The sequence below is a fragment of the Podarcis cretensis genome (genome assembly GCF_951804945.1).
Source record: "Podarcis cretensis genome assembly, chromosome: 9".
Lineage (NCBI taxonomy): Eukaryota > Metazoa > Chordata > Lepidosauria > Squamata > Lacertidae > Podarcis > Podarcis cretensis.
The window spans coordinates 11,834,766-11,847,913 of record NC_137178.1 but is presented as its reverse complement, the minus strand read 5'-3'; the positions used below and the strand labels follow the sequence as shown (position 1 = coordinate 11,847,913).

The following is a 13,148-nucleotide window of genomic DNA, read 5'->3' as shown; positions in this document are numbered from 1 at the left end:
AAGATTATCAGAATTATTACATCAAGGGAGAAACTAGAGAGTCTGGATGTGCTTTGAAGTCCTGTAAGCATGTAGGATCAAAAAACTGCTTTGCTTAAGCATCAAGGAATACTCTTAAGTATATACGTATTTTTAAAATTTCAAGGAATTTCTAGATTGAATCCGCCTTATATTCACTTCAACTATATGTGGAAGCAGTCCTGAGGGCCAGGAAGAGAGTTTTGGAGGGCCAACTTGGGCCTGAGGGTCCCCACATACAACTGTAGGCTCTCTCCTCAGTCATGTACATTGCCATTGCTCCCCTCCACAAATCCACAAATCTAAAAGGGGCTAGGATTTCATCAATGGAATGCTGGAGAGTTTGCTTTTATTCCTCCTAAATGGACAAAAAGAATAATTCATCCCCCCTCCTGCCCTTAACTAATCATTTCTCCAGTCATTTTTGAAACAACATTCCTTCTTGGCAGACTTTGATGCTTTAATCCAACAAATAAATAATAGTGAAGGAGGCTCTTATTATTATTATTATTATTGCTGTTCATTTCATTTCTATACTGCTTTCTGTTTTTAAGAACGGAATCCCAAAGCAGTTTACAACACATTAAAACATCAAATAAAACAACCCAGAATAAAAAAAAATTGCTAAGAAAAGTCAAATATGAAATATAAATTAACTGGAAACTAAAATATTATCTTTAAGATTTCAAAATAAAACATTACAAAGGAGGTCAACTACAGAATGCACATTTAACACAGCAAACTTAACAACAACAATTATCCCAAATGCTTCAAAAGAAAAGGAAGTCAAATGTAAAATGCACATTTTAAACAGCACAATTAACAAGAGAACAAACTAGTATCATAAGCATAGAACAGATCTGCTGCCGTCAAAGCTGCTAACCCTCCAAACTTATTACTTTTGATTCACCAGTTCTAAGCCAGCTTTGTAAAAAAAATCTGGCAGGATTTGGTGTCAGCAATTTACAATGGAAGTATTTGAACTCAGCACCAAAATAACCAAAATCCTGCACTGAGAAAATTGGTGTTCTCTGACACTCTATAAACAGGTTGCACATTAATTCCTGCATGTCCAGCTTGATGCTGCCTTTACAGCAGATGTCATTAACCTTTTCAAAGCTGAGAGCAATTTTGAAGTTTTGAGCAAGTGATGTGGGTGAAATCGCTCCGCTAGTTTCTTGCCCTCCTTCTCCAGATCAGCCCTCTCCACCCCCATCCTTCGAGGCAAGATGGCATTTTGATCCCCTGCTTCTTCCTTCCCCAGAAGCAAACATAGCCTAGCTTGCTCCAGAACAAAGCCTTGCTCAAACTTTTACAAGCCCCTAAGCGCAGGTGGCGCTGTGGGTTAAAGCCTCAGCGCCTAGGGCTTGCTGATCGAAAGGTCGGCGGTTCGAATCCCTGCGGCGGGGTGCGCTCCCGCTGCTCGGTCCCAGCGCCTGCCAACCTAGCAGTTCGAAAGCACCTCCGGGTGCAAGTAGATAAATAGGGACCGCTTACCAGCGGGAAGGTAAACGGCGTTTCCGTGTGCGCCTCTGGCTCTGGCTCTGGCTCTGGCCAGAGCAGCGATGTCACGCTGGCCACGTGACCCGGAAGTGTCTCCGGACAGCGCTGGCCCCTGGCCTCTTAATTGAGATGGGCGCACAACCCCAGAGTCTGTCAAGACTGGCCCGTACGGGCAGGGGTACCTTTACCTTTACCTTTAAGCAGGTTGTGAGCTGCAGAATCAGAGGATCATGAAACAGCACCCAGGACAACCGGTTTTCATATCTGTCTCAGATCCTCGAAAATCACAAGCCCAGGCCACTGCCGTTTCCAAAATTACCACCAGGACTCAATGCAGTGAAAAAGCAACAACAACTCAGATAGACCAGATGGTCCCATTTGGCATGGCAGCTTTAGTTGCCCTAATTTAAAAAGATCAGTCTGAGGACTGGGGTAAAGCACTGAAACCGCTGAGAGGAGATACTGTAAAAGGCACCCAAATGTCTCAGACGTTTCAACAACAGATAATGAAGCAATGGAACTCAGCAAGAAGAACAGAACTACAGTCAAACCTCAGCTCCCAAACACCTCTGTTTTGGAACGTTTTGGCTCCCGAACGCCGAAAACCTGTAAGTAAATACTCCAGTTTCCGAACATTTTTTGGAAGTCGAATGTCCGACATGGCTTCCGCTTGAGTGCAAGAAGCACATGCAACCAGCCGGAAGCCGCACCTCGGTTGTCGAACATTTCGGAAGCCGAACAGGCTTCCGGAATGGATTATGTTTGACAGCCAAGGTTTGACTACATGATGAAAAATGTATTTTAAAAAACACTCCATCTGACATCAAATTGCAGTTCAAGGATGCGCAGAATCAGGACTGTCGCCAGAATCTGCACCTCTGAGGGTCTCTGGAGAGCTTTGGAGACACCAACCTACATGAGGATTGTGTGTCCTGGATAAAGAAAATACTTCCTGACGCCATTATACAAGCTGGCCATTTCAAGAGGATGCACAGAGCACTCCATCCAAAGTAAAAGAAAATGGTGAGACATCATTGCTCGCTTTAAAGGTAAAGGGACCCCTGACCATTAGGTCCAATTGTGGCCGACTCTGGGGTTGTGGCGCTCATCTTGCTTTATTGGCCGAGGGAGCTGGCGTACAGCTTCCGGGTCATGTGGCCAGAATGACTAAGCCGCTTCTGGTGAACCAGAGCACTACACAGAAACGCCATTTACCGTATTTTTCGCCCTATAGGACGCACTTTTTCCCCTCCAAAAATGAAGGGGAAATGTGTGTGTGTCCTATGGGGCGAATGCAGGCTTTCGCTGAAGCCTGGAGAGCAAGAGGGGTTGGTGCGCACCGACACCTCTCGCTCTCCAGGCTCCAGGAAGCTATCCACAAGCCTTGCGTGCCCGGGGGAACTCCCCCCAGGCGCGCAAGGCTTGCGGGTGGCAGCCTGCAGCGCGGAGCAAGGGGCGCCCTTTGGAGGACGCCCCGTGCTTCGCGCAGGTGTCCGCAGCCTGCTGTCCGGCGGGCGGGGCGCCCTGAAGCAGAGCGCCCTGCACGCCGGACAGACATCCACAGCGTGGGGAGCCCTGCAGGAGTTCCCCGCAGGGCTCCCCACACTGCGGATAGCAGCCTGCCGCCCGGCGCGCATGGCGCCTTGAAACAGAGCGCCCCGCATGCCGGACAGACATCGGCCAGCCCCACAAGCTCGGGGGACAGTGGGGAGGCGCAGCGCCGCCATCCCATTGTTCCCCGACCTGGTTTTGGGGGGGAAATAAAGGGGGAAAATTTTCCTTTATTCCCCCCCTCCAAAAAGTAGGTGCGTCCTATGGGACGGAGCGTCCTATGGGACGAAAAATACGGTACCTTCCCGCCGGAGTGGTACCTATTTATCTACTTGCACTTTGACGAACTTTCAAACTGCTAGGTTGGCAGGAGCAGGGACCGAGCAATGGGAGCTCACCCCGTCGCGGGGATTCAAACCTCCAACCTTCTGATCAGCAAGTCCTAGGCTCTGTGGTTTAACCCACAGTGCCACCCGCATCCTTTTGTTTCCTTTAGCTCCTCCATAATTAAAAATGACTTAATTCAAAAGTTCAGAACACTGAGAAGAACTGTAACAGAAAATTCAACAATAAACATCTACCAGGATCTCTGCACAAGAACGCTGCAACGCAGCTGTGAACTTAAAATTTGCACGACGGTAGTCCACGAAGCAGGCGTAAGGTATCGATGGGGCTGCCATTCAAACTCCCAATAACTTATGAAGGAGTAACTAAAGACGCTTTCACACAACTGGAGGTTTTTTTAAAGAAACCACTGAATCAACTGGGACTGCAACCAAATGAAGACAAACAGCTGGGAGAAGTAGGCAGTGGAGAGGAAAATTCAAAGGAGGAGACTGGCAGCAAATAAAAAAGGAAGAAAAGCAAGACGAAAAAGACAGCTGCAAAAAAACTCAACAACAACAGCAAAAACAGCACACAGATGGCTTCTTGTCTGCCTACTGAAATTACCATCTATAACACACCTTCCAACATTTTCGCCCCCAAAATTGGGACGTAAGGAGGGGAGTACCTTCCCTTCGATTGCTCATTAGCAGGGTCGTGCCACAGCGCTGGACCCTCAGCATTTTGGTGCAACCCTGCTGACAAGCGCCAGACTGAAAAAGGGACATCCCAGGATGCAAAGAGAAGCCAGGATTGGCTTCTGGGGTAATAATAATAAAAATAAAAATTTATTTATATCCCGCCCTTCCCGTTTCAGAAAACCGGGCTCAGGGCGACTAACAACAAATTTAAAACACTTAATTGATGCAACAAAAACAGCATAAAATACAATATAAAACGGGAAGAACAATAAATTCAGAATTCAAAAATCAATTTGGGGGGAAATCCATCCAATAAACATTAGATGATCACCAGGGCTTACTATTTGGGCCAGCGAGGAAACCAGGGGAGAATTAGCTGTGGGATCCCAGAGTGGGTAATCTTCATAAAAAGGTAACAGGATGTCCCACTTAAAACGGGACAGTTGTGGGGTATTGTCAAGCATGCAGAGTCCTCTCCTCCCCTGGTAACTTCATAGGAAGAATCACAAGCCGTTTGTGTTTCATGGACCTTTTATTTCAGTCATCTGCTTGCAAAGCAAGAACCCATGTCTCTTCACAAGGAGAGGGGTTGGCTACTCTGAGCCCTTCCCCTTCCTTCCCCAGCAACATCCTGGGCGCCAATGGGAAGTTCCACTCCTCTGTATTCTCTGTTCTCTAATATGCAGAGACCTATGAGACCGACGGGAGGGGGGTCACCCTTGCTCTCTAGGGAGGTCTCTGCTGGCTGTTCCCTCCCTTCTCCCTCTTCTTTCACTATTTTATAGCTAGGTAACTACTGCAAAGGCTGTGGAGCGTTCTGTCTCCTACAGAAACCACTGGGGAGGAGGGGGGGCAAATCTCCCCCTCTTCAGAGAGAAGCTGCTCTGACAGAGGATTCACTTCCAAATATTCCTGTTTAGACCTTCCCTGACAGGTTCGACCAAAAGCTATAATCTCTAACCAAAAAGGGCAAGAATTGGCTTTATACTATGGGTTCCCAGCCCAAGTTTTGGTCACTGGGGAACCCTCTCCGACATTTCCCATTGACTGGAGCAGTGGTGTCGCAATGGGGGGACGCAGTGTGCCCCGGGTGCGATGTCTGGGGTGTGTGAAAAGAAGGCACCCCGTGGGGGCTTGCGGTGGCGCGAGCAGCCATCACGCCACCACAACCGCATGTGGAGGATCCTCCGTTTGCGGCTGCAGCCACGAACGGAGGATCCTAGCACAGGCGGCAAACCATGATGTACAGTGCATGTGTGGCGTCACATGCATGCACTGTACATAATGAGCGGAGGATCCTGGCACCGTCCATTTGGTGCTGGAGCGGCGGCACTGGCAAGCCACTATGTACAGCACATGTGTGGCATTGCTACATACGGTGCATGCGCCGTACATAGCGGTTTGCCGCCCTGGGTGTCATGACGCCTTCGTTCACCCCTGGACTGGAGCACCAAGCAAGGCTGCCCACTGTCTCCCCTGCTTTCCCCCTGACTATGGGACCCTTAACTTTGGTATTGAAAACAGAATTTGATTTGAAAGGTTCTGAATTATTTGGAGAAACCTATCCCATCAATATGTTGGCAGATGACGTTGCTCCATTCCTTTCTGATCCTGAAACCTCATTACCTGCTGCTATGCACCAATTGTCTTTCACATAACTCATTTATTTACTCCAATCTTTCAAGAATTTCTGGTCCCGCTAGTTTCAAATTCTCCCCGTCATTTTATTCTGCATACTCCAAAAAAATCAATTGCATTTTATGCAAACAAGAGACCTCAGCTACATCATAAAACCCTTTACAGGGCCAAGAAAGAAGGGCGTATAAAGACTCTGCTCACTTGAAGGATATCCTTTGGATTTTACAAGGCTCAGACCAGGCCCCATGGTTAAAAAGGGATGATGGAGGTCAAGGCTTTATGTGTTCCCTTATCAGAAAATGGACAAGACACTAGAAGGCATTATTAATCCCTTTCTAAAATCAAAAAGAGATTTGACCATATGGAAAAAAATGGAGACTGTAGTTCTTTACATGCTCTGGGGTATTTTCCCGACATGCAACAAATGAAAGGCCATTTTCGTTCGCCTCTGGAAAAAGAACTCTGCACGTGACCCAAGCTGTTTCAAACAACAACAACAAAAGTGGGGGGGGGGGAGAGCCCTGCTTGTGTTTTGCAAAGATTTTGGAAGTGCAGCTCTCCTAACCACTGGATTGCTTTCAGACCCAAGCAGCCGAAACACTCCTCGCAGCAGAAAATCATCCAACACAGATTAAACACTCTCAGTTTCTGTCAGCGCTCTTTCTTTGTTAATGCCTCTACGATAATGTGTTTTTATATGGCTTTTTTAAAAAGGTATTTTTTAAAAAAGAAAAAAAATATATTAGGCTTTAAGCTGAAATTTCTACAAATGCCCTTTCAAATCAGGGCATACCACACTGAAATTGTTCAGCCTTTCATTCTAATAAGGTGCATGTTCACAGATAAGCAGCGTGAGTAACAGGAGGCCTCCAGCTAGGGTTATACCAGCATCCGTAACAGCTCTTGGATAACAACCAAGAAGAAGAGGAGGAGGGAGGGAGGGAGGGAGGGAGAGGAGAAAGAAAGAAAGAAATCTTCTTTTATGTATGTCTAGACGCCGCTTCTCCAAAAATAAACCTGGCATCTGGTTTGTCTCCCAAGGCTATTGTGGAAAGGTGATAATTAGGCTAAGGCAGAAACTGGGTCCTTGCCAGCCCTACCTCACACTAAATCCTCTAGGGGGTTTCCGCGGCTCTCAAACCAGCGGTATCTTTTGCTCTCTTTTTTCCCAAACGCTTGCAAAGTGGGATTCAGAAAATAATGAGACAAGGGAGTGTGAAATTGCCTAATAAAGCAAATTATATTCACCTTCCACCTTCATCATTGTTTGTTAACAAAACCTGCGTGATCAACAGAAGGCGGGGGAACAGTGTTCTCAACGCCTTAGAATCAAACACCCACCAGTTTTTTGTCCTGTGGGGAAACTGAAATGTGAAAGGCGAAAGATTTATACTATCTGAAGAGAAACCAGAGGATATGAAACTGAGATACGAAAACTAGGAGCTAAATGGCACCTTTAACCTAGGTTATGGGCACAACAATGGAATGTCTAGGTGCACTTTTTCTGTAACAAGGATACAAAGCAGAAAATGAACGAACGGCACCTGAAATATGGTGCCATTTTTCACATGGTCTAGTGCATGGGTAGGCAAACTAAGGCCCGTGGGCCAGATCCGGCCCAATCGCCTTCTAAATCTGGCCCGCGGACGGTCTGGGAATCAGCGTATTTTTACATGAGTAGAATGTGTGCTTTTATTTAAAATGCATCTCTGGGTTATGTCTGTGGGGCATAGGGATTTGTTCATATTTTTTTTACAAAATATAGTCCGGCCCCCCACAAGGTCTGAGGGACAGTGGACCGGCCCCCTGCTGAAAAAGTTTGCTGACCCCTGGTCTAGTCCTTCCGCTGCCCACCCCCCTGATATTCTTAAGAGGGTCTATTTTCCAGTCTTCAGGGAGTAGTTGGAAGTGGGGAGGCAAAAAAAGGGCCTCCTTTCCTTCCACTCTGCAGTGTTAATCTGAAATATTAGGCGCAAGTACTGCACCCAGAGATCAGAAACTGCTTGTGCTAATGAAATTCCCTGTCGCAAAATGTTATGTACTGAGTTGAATAGGATCCAAAATGCAGCAGTCTGATTGGTCCTAGAACAAGAGGATTCAGAATGCAGCAGTCTGATTGGTCTGCAGGAGCCACCCAATCCAGCTCCTGGTGGAAGTGAATCCGCAACCTTATTGGCCTGCAGGAGAATCCCAGAATTAGCCAATCACGTGGGGCCTATTGTGCAAATAATGTATATAAAGCAGACATTTCGGGGGAACTTCCATTCCTCAGTACTCTGAGCTGAATAAAGAGCACAGAATCCACACTTGACTCCGAGTATATTTCACAAAATATGCTTAGAACAATGGGAGTTTCGAACACCGAGGGCACGGCATCAGATACACTCAGTGGCTGCAGTTACATGTCACAGTAAACCATGGCTTGTGTCACTTTCTTGCCTGTAAATGTTTGACTAGTACAGATGAATCCTAACCCATTTCTGGAGGGAGTCACCGCTGGTCCCACAAAAGACTGGTGCCATAAAGCCACACAAGCAAAAAAAATAAATCGTGGCTAGGAATATTTCCTTTTGCAAGGAAATTAAAAGCGGAACTGGAAATCATATTTGAACTTAACCTGATCTTTTATTCCCCTTCCTTCCTTCCCTTTCCCCTTTTTATGAAGTTTACCCGTTCTGGGATCCCACAGCTAATTCTCCTGGTCTCCTCGCTGACCCAAATAGGACTAACTTAGCCAGCTAGCCCTGGTGATCATCTAATGTTTATTGGATGGATTCCCCCCCCCCCAATCGATTTTTGAATTCTGAATTTATTGCTATTCACATTTTATACTGTATTTTATGCTGTTTTTTGTTTCATCAATTGAGTGTTTTAAATTTGTTGTTAGCCACCCTGAGCCCAGTTTTCTGAACCGGGAAGGGTGGGGTATAAATAAAAAATTATATTATTATTATTATTATTATTATTATTATTATTTTATTATTATTATTATTATTATTATTATTATTATTATTATTATTATTATTGTTATTATTATTATTATTATTATTTTATAGCCCAGATGATGCACAAACATCTGGAATAATAATGTGCAGTTTTGGCAACTCTGTCTCAAAAAGGAGACAACAGAGCTGGATAAGGGGAAACATGGCTATGGAATAGAGCATCATCTCTTCAAGGTGGAGCAGAAGGAAAGGCAGAATGGAGATGGAAGAGCAAGTTGACAGCCAGGACCAACCCCTGGGCTAGTTGTAAGTGAGAAGCTAGGCAGGTGGGGCTGACTGAGAGCAGATTGAGGTTGGTGAGGTCATTGTTACTAAGGAAGCAGCCACCATTGGTAAGACGAAAGATGATGCTTATTTTTTTGGGGGGGGGGTAGACATTAAGCAAGGAGGGATATGCTGGAGGGATATGCTTGGAATCAACTTGATCCCCTCCCCCTCTTTCTTTTTTCCTTTCTCCTTCTGTGATGGAACTCCTATTTGGGGACTTCCCTGGCTTTTTTCTGGCCCATGCAGGACCAGTCTGGATAGTTGGCCTTGGTGAAGATTTGACGTTTTCATCCCAAAAAAGTTCTTGATTTGAGTTTCTACTGAAATGAGGCTGCATTTTAATATTGTACTTAATCTTGTTTTTAAGTTGTATTTTAATCAATTGTTTTTATACCTGGTGTTAGCCGCCCTGAGCCCGATCTTGGCTTGGGAGGGCAGGGTATAAATAAAATTTATTTATTTATCATCCTCCTCCTCCTCCTCCAAGGATTAGAGCAGGCATAGGCAAACTCGGCACTCCAGATGTTTTGGGACTACAACTCCCATCATCCCTTCCTAACAGAACCAGTGGTCAGGGATGATGGGAATTGTAGTCTCAAAACATCTGGAGGGCTGAGTTTGCCTATGCTTGGATTAGAGGGCAGTTTGCAATATAAAAACTCAAAAAAACAACATAACAACAAACAAAAACTATATACCCTTCTCACGGTTTAAAAGGCCACTGATTGCTTAATTAGTCAAAGGCATTGTTCCACTGCTGGAGGGGCTGAAAGTGAATCTTCCCAGGTCAGCTCTGGGTCTGCAGAATAAATCCCCCTCATTCTCTCCCCCAATAAAAACAGGTCCCAAAACTGCAACAGTGGTTCAAAAAGTGTGTACAGTGAGAAATTGCTACTCTCCGACTCAAAACACTAGAACTTGACAGCATCCCACAAGACTGAGCAGCAGATTCTGGACAAACAGAAGGACACACATCTAAATGCAAATCACAATTACTAATTGTATGGAATTCACTGCCACCAGCTAGCTTAGGTGGGTTTTTGAAAGCATTAGGCAGGATAAGCAGCAGGTTTTGAAAGATAAAATTGGAGATTCCCTACTCGAAAGCAGCATACCACTAGTTTTCAGAATATCAGGGAGTTCCCAAAGGTTCTCTGGATAGCCACTGCTGGAGACAAGAGCGGACTTTTGAGGAAGAACATGGGCACTTCTCATTGTCAAGTACATTGGGTTCTGCTGTGTTGTAGCATGCCCAAATTGCACAAGAATCGCTCTGTGCCATTAAGGGCTTTTCAAACATATGCAGAGCGAGAACAATCCATGCCTCTTACACATGCGAGGCCTCTTGAATTCAGGGTTTGGCAGACGATGAAAGCCGAGCCCCACCCTGCATTGCTTGCTAGCAAGCCACAAAGCCCAACTGACAAGTTACTACAAACCAGCACCAGCTGTGTGTGCAATGGGGGGTTGCCCAACACACACACACACACACACACACACCCTCTTTTTTCTTTGCGTGGGTTTCTGTTCAACAAGGCGATCGTAAGTCTTATTACCTGAAGTCCAAATGACAGCCAGAAACACCAGAAACAAAGAACCACAAGGCAGACTGCAGCCACCTCCCCTAAAACATGGCAATATTTCTCCTCTAGCTAAAATTGGAATGATGAAATAAAGGCCTGAAAGATGCCTAAATGCCATTTACCGATGCTACCCCAAATTTTCAATACCATTAAGCTCCTTAGCAGGAATGCATTTGACCACAGGTGATCAAATGCAAAATTCAATCCATGCAGAAAGCTAGTTCTTTAAGATTAGGTTGGAATCATTTGGTGGCGCTGTGGGTTAAACCACAGAGCCTAGGATTTGCCGATCAGAAGGTCGGCGGTTCGAATCCCCGCAACGGGGTGAGCTCCCGTTGCTCGGTCTCTGCTCCTGCCAACCTAGCAGTTCAAAAGGACGTCAAAGTGCAAGTAGATAAATAGGTACCGCTCCGGCAGGAAGGTAAACGGCGTTTCCGTGCGCTGCTCTGGTTCGCCAGAAGCGGCTTAGTCATGCTAGCCACATGACCCGGAAGCTGTACGCTGGCTCCCTCGGCCAATAAAGCGACATGAGCACCCCAACCCCAGAGTCGGCCACGACTGGAACTAATGGTCAGGGGTCCCTTTACCTTTTTATTCCCCCCCCCCCGACACGCTAGTCTTCTACATGCATGGAGATATAAGATTATCTAGATCTAGATACACACCATGTTCTGGCTGCTCCCCTATAGTGTGGAACAAGCGCCACTTAACCCAACAGGATTCAATTCTGAGTAAACGGGCACAGAGTTACACAGCGCATTTATGGCATAGGAACACTCTATGGGGATTTCCATCATGGCACTTACTTTCAGCGTAATTTTGATGTGGAAGAGTATATTCTGAAAGTGATAACCATCGCTTGCCTGCAGAACCGCCGTGTCTTCCGAACTGTCGGATCCATCGTGGATGTAATGCACAAATCCCTGCAAGAGGTCATCAAGGTGGAAAAGATTCGTCGCCAGCGAGGTGTCACCAGAAAGCTTGGCTAGCTGCCCGTGTTTTGGAGCATCTAAAACAGCCAGTGTCACGCTCTCAGGATTATCACTGTCTCGAATATCAAGCAAAAGGTTGGTGATGGCTCTAGCTTCCCCTTGGCCAAGAATGAGGGCTTCGTTCCTTAGAACGTAGGGAGCCTGAAATGTAAAGACAGCGTTCAGTTCCTTACTTGCATGGGTAGGCAAACTAAAGCCTGGGGGCAGGATACGGCCCAATTGCTTTCTAAATCCGGCCCACGGACGGTCCAGGAATCAGCATGTTTTTAGAAACCAGAAGCATTACTACTTGGCATTGTAGGAGATGATATAAAAAGAAAGGATTGTAAATTATTTTTATATGCAGTGACGGCAGCACACAAAAAGGTAACGAGGGGGACTGTTAGTTAAGATAATTAAAGGTAATAGGAATTTAAGAAATGCAGAATAAGTGATAAGAACAGATTGTATAAGAAAGTATACAAAAAGATTGTATAAGAAGTGAAGTTTTGTTGTATGAATGATAATTAATATGTAAAAATTAATTTAATTTTTTTTAAAAAAAAGGAATCAGCATGTTTTTACATGAGTAGAATGCGTCCTTTTATTTAAAATGCATCTCTGGTTTATTTGTGGGACCTGCCTGGTGTTTTTACATGAGTAGAAAGTGTGCTTTTATTTAAAATGCATCTCTGGTTTATTTGTGGGGCATAAGAATTTATTCATTATTATTTTTTCAAAATATAGCCCGGCCCCCCACAAGGTCTGAGGGACAGTGGACTGGCCCCCTGCTGAAAAAGTTTGCTGACTCCTGGTCTATGGTTTAAACCCACTGCCACAAAATCACAGCTGTACCAACAACTGCTCATTTCCATGGCCTGTGTAAATTTGCGAGCGCAGATGCACTTACCTGTTTTACATAAATAATATAACCATAGGGAGGAAAAGGGAAGCACTCATCCAGGTTACTAACTAATTCTGTTCTGAGGGAAGGGAAAGAAAGCAACTTAAGGGGTGTCAGGTGAAGTCCTGCTACTGACTGAGTTGGGAAAGAGACAGGAGAATGGACAGGGCCACTGCAGGCTACAGGTGGGGAGCCATCATGTGTTTTTAAAAATGTTTCCCTACATAAAAATAAAATCCTGCAAGTAGAAAGCTAGCAGAGCAGTGAAAAGCCTTGACCAGGACATCCCCCCCCCCCCTTGATGTGCTGGTTTTGTTTGTTTGTTACTTTTCAAAATGTATTTGCTTTCATCTGTTTAGACAGTTTTATATTCCATGTACTGTATTTTTCGCCCTATAGGACGCACTTTTTCCCCTCCAAAAATGAAGGGGAAATCTGGGTGTGTCCTATGGGGCGGATGCAGGCTTTCGCTGAAGCTTGGAGAGCGAGAGGGGTTGGTGCGCACCGACCCCTCTCGCTCTCCAGGCTTCAGGAAGACATCCACAGCCTAGGCAGCCCTGCGGGAGTTCCCGCAGGGCTGTCTAGGCTGCGGATAGTAGCCTGCTTCCCGGAGCACCAGGCGTGCTGAAGCAGAGCGCCCCGTGCGCCGGGCAGACATCCGCAGCGTGGGGAGCCCTGCAGGA

At 45.8% G+C, this 13,148-nt stretch overlaps 1 protein-coding gene across 2 annotated transcripts in view; it reads right to left on the bottom strand.

Annotated features, from left to right (window-relative positions):
* Positions 1–13,148, bottom strand: part of FRAS1 (Fraser extracellular matrix complex subunit 1) — a 386,075-nt gene that overhangs the window by 103,391 nt on the left and 269,536 nt on the right. For both annotated transcript variants that reach the window (XM_079990647.1, XM_079990648.1), the window contains exon 28: positions 11,397–11,723. In XM_079990647.1, the coding sequence (XP_079846773.1) occupies positions 11,397–11,723 (327 nt within the window). The remainder of the gene's footprint in view (positions 1–11,396; positions 11,724–13,148) is intronic.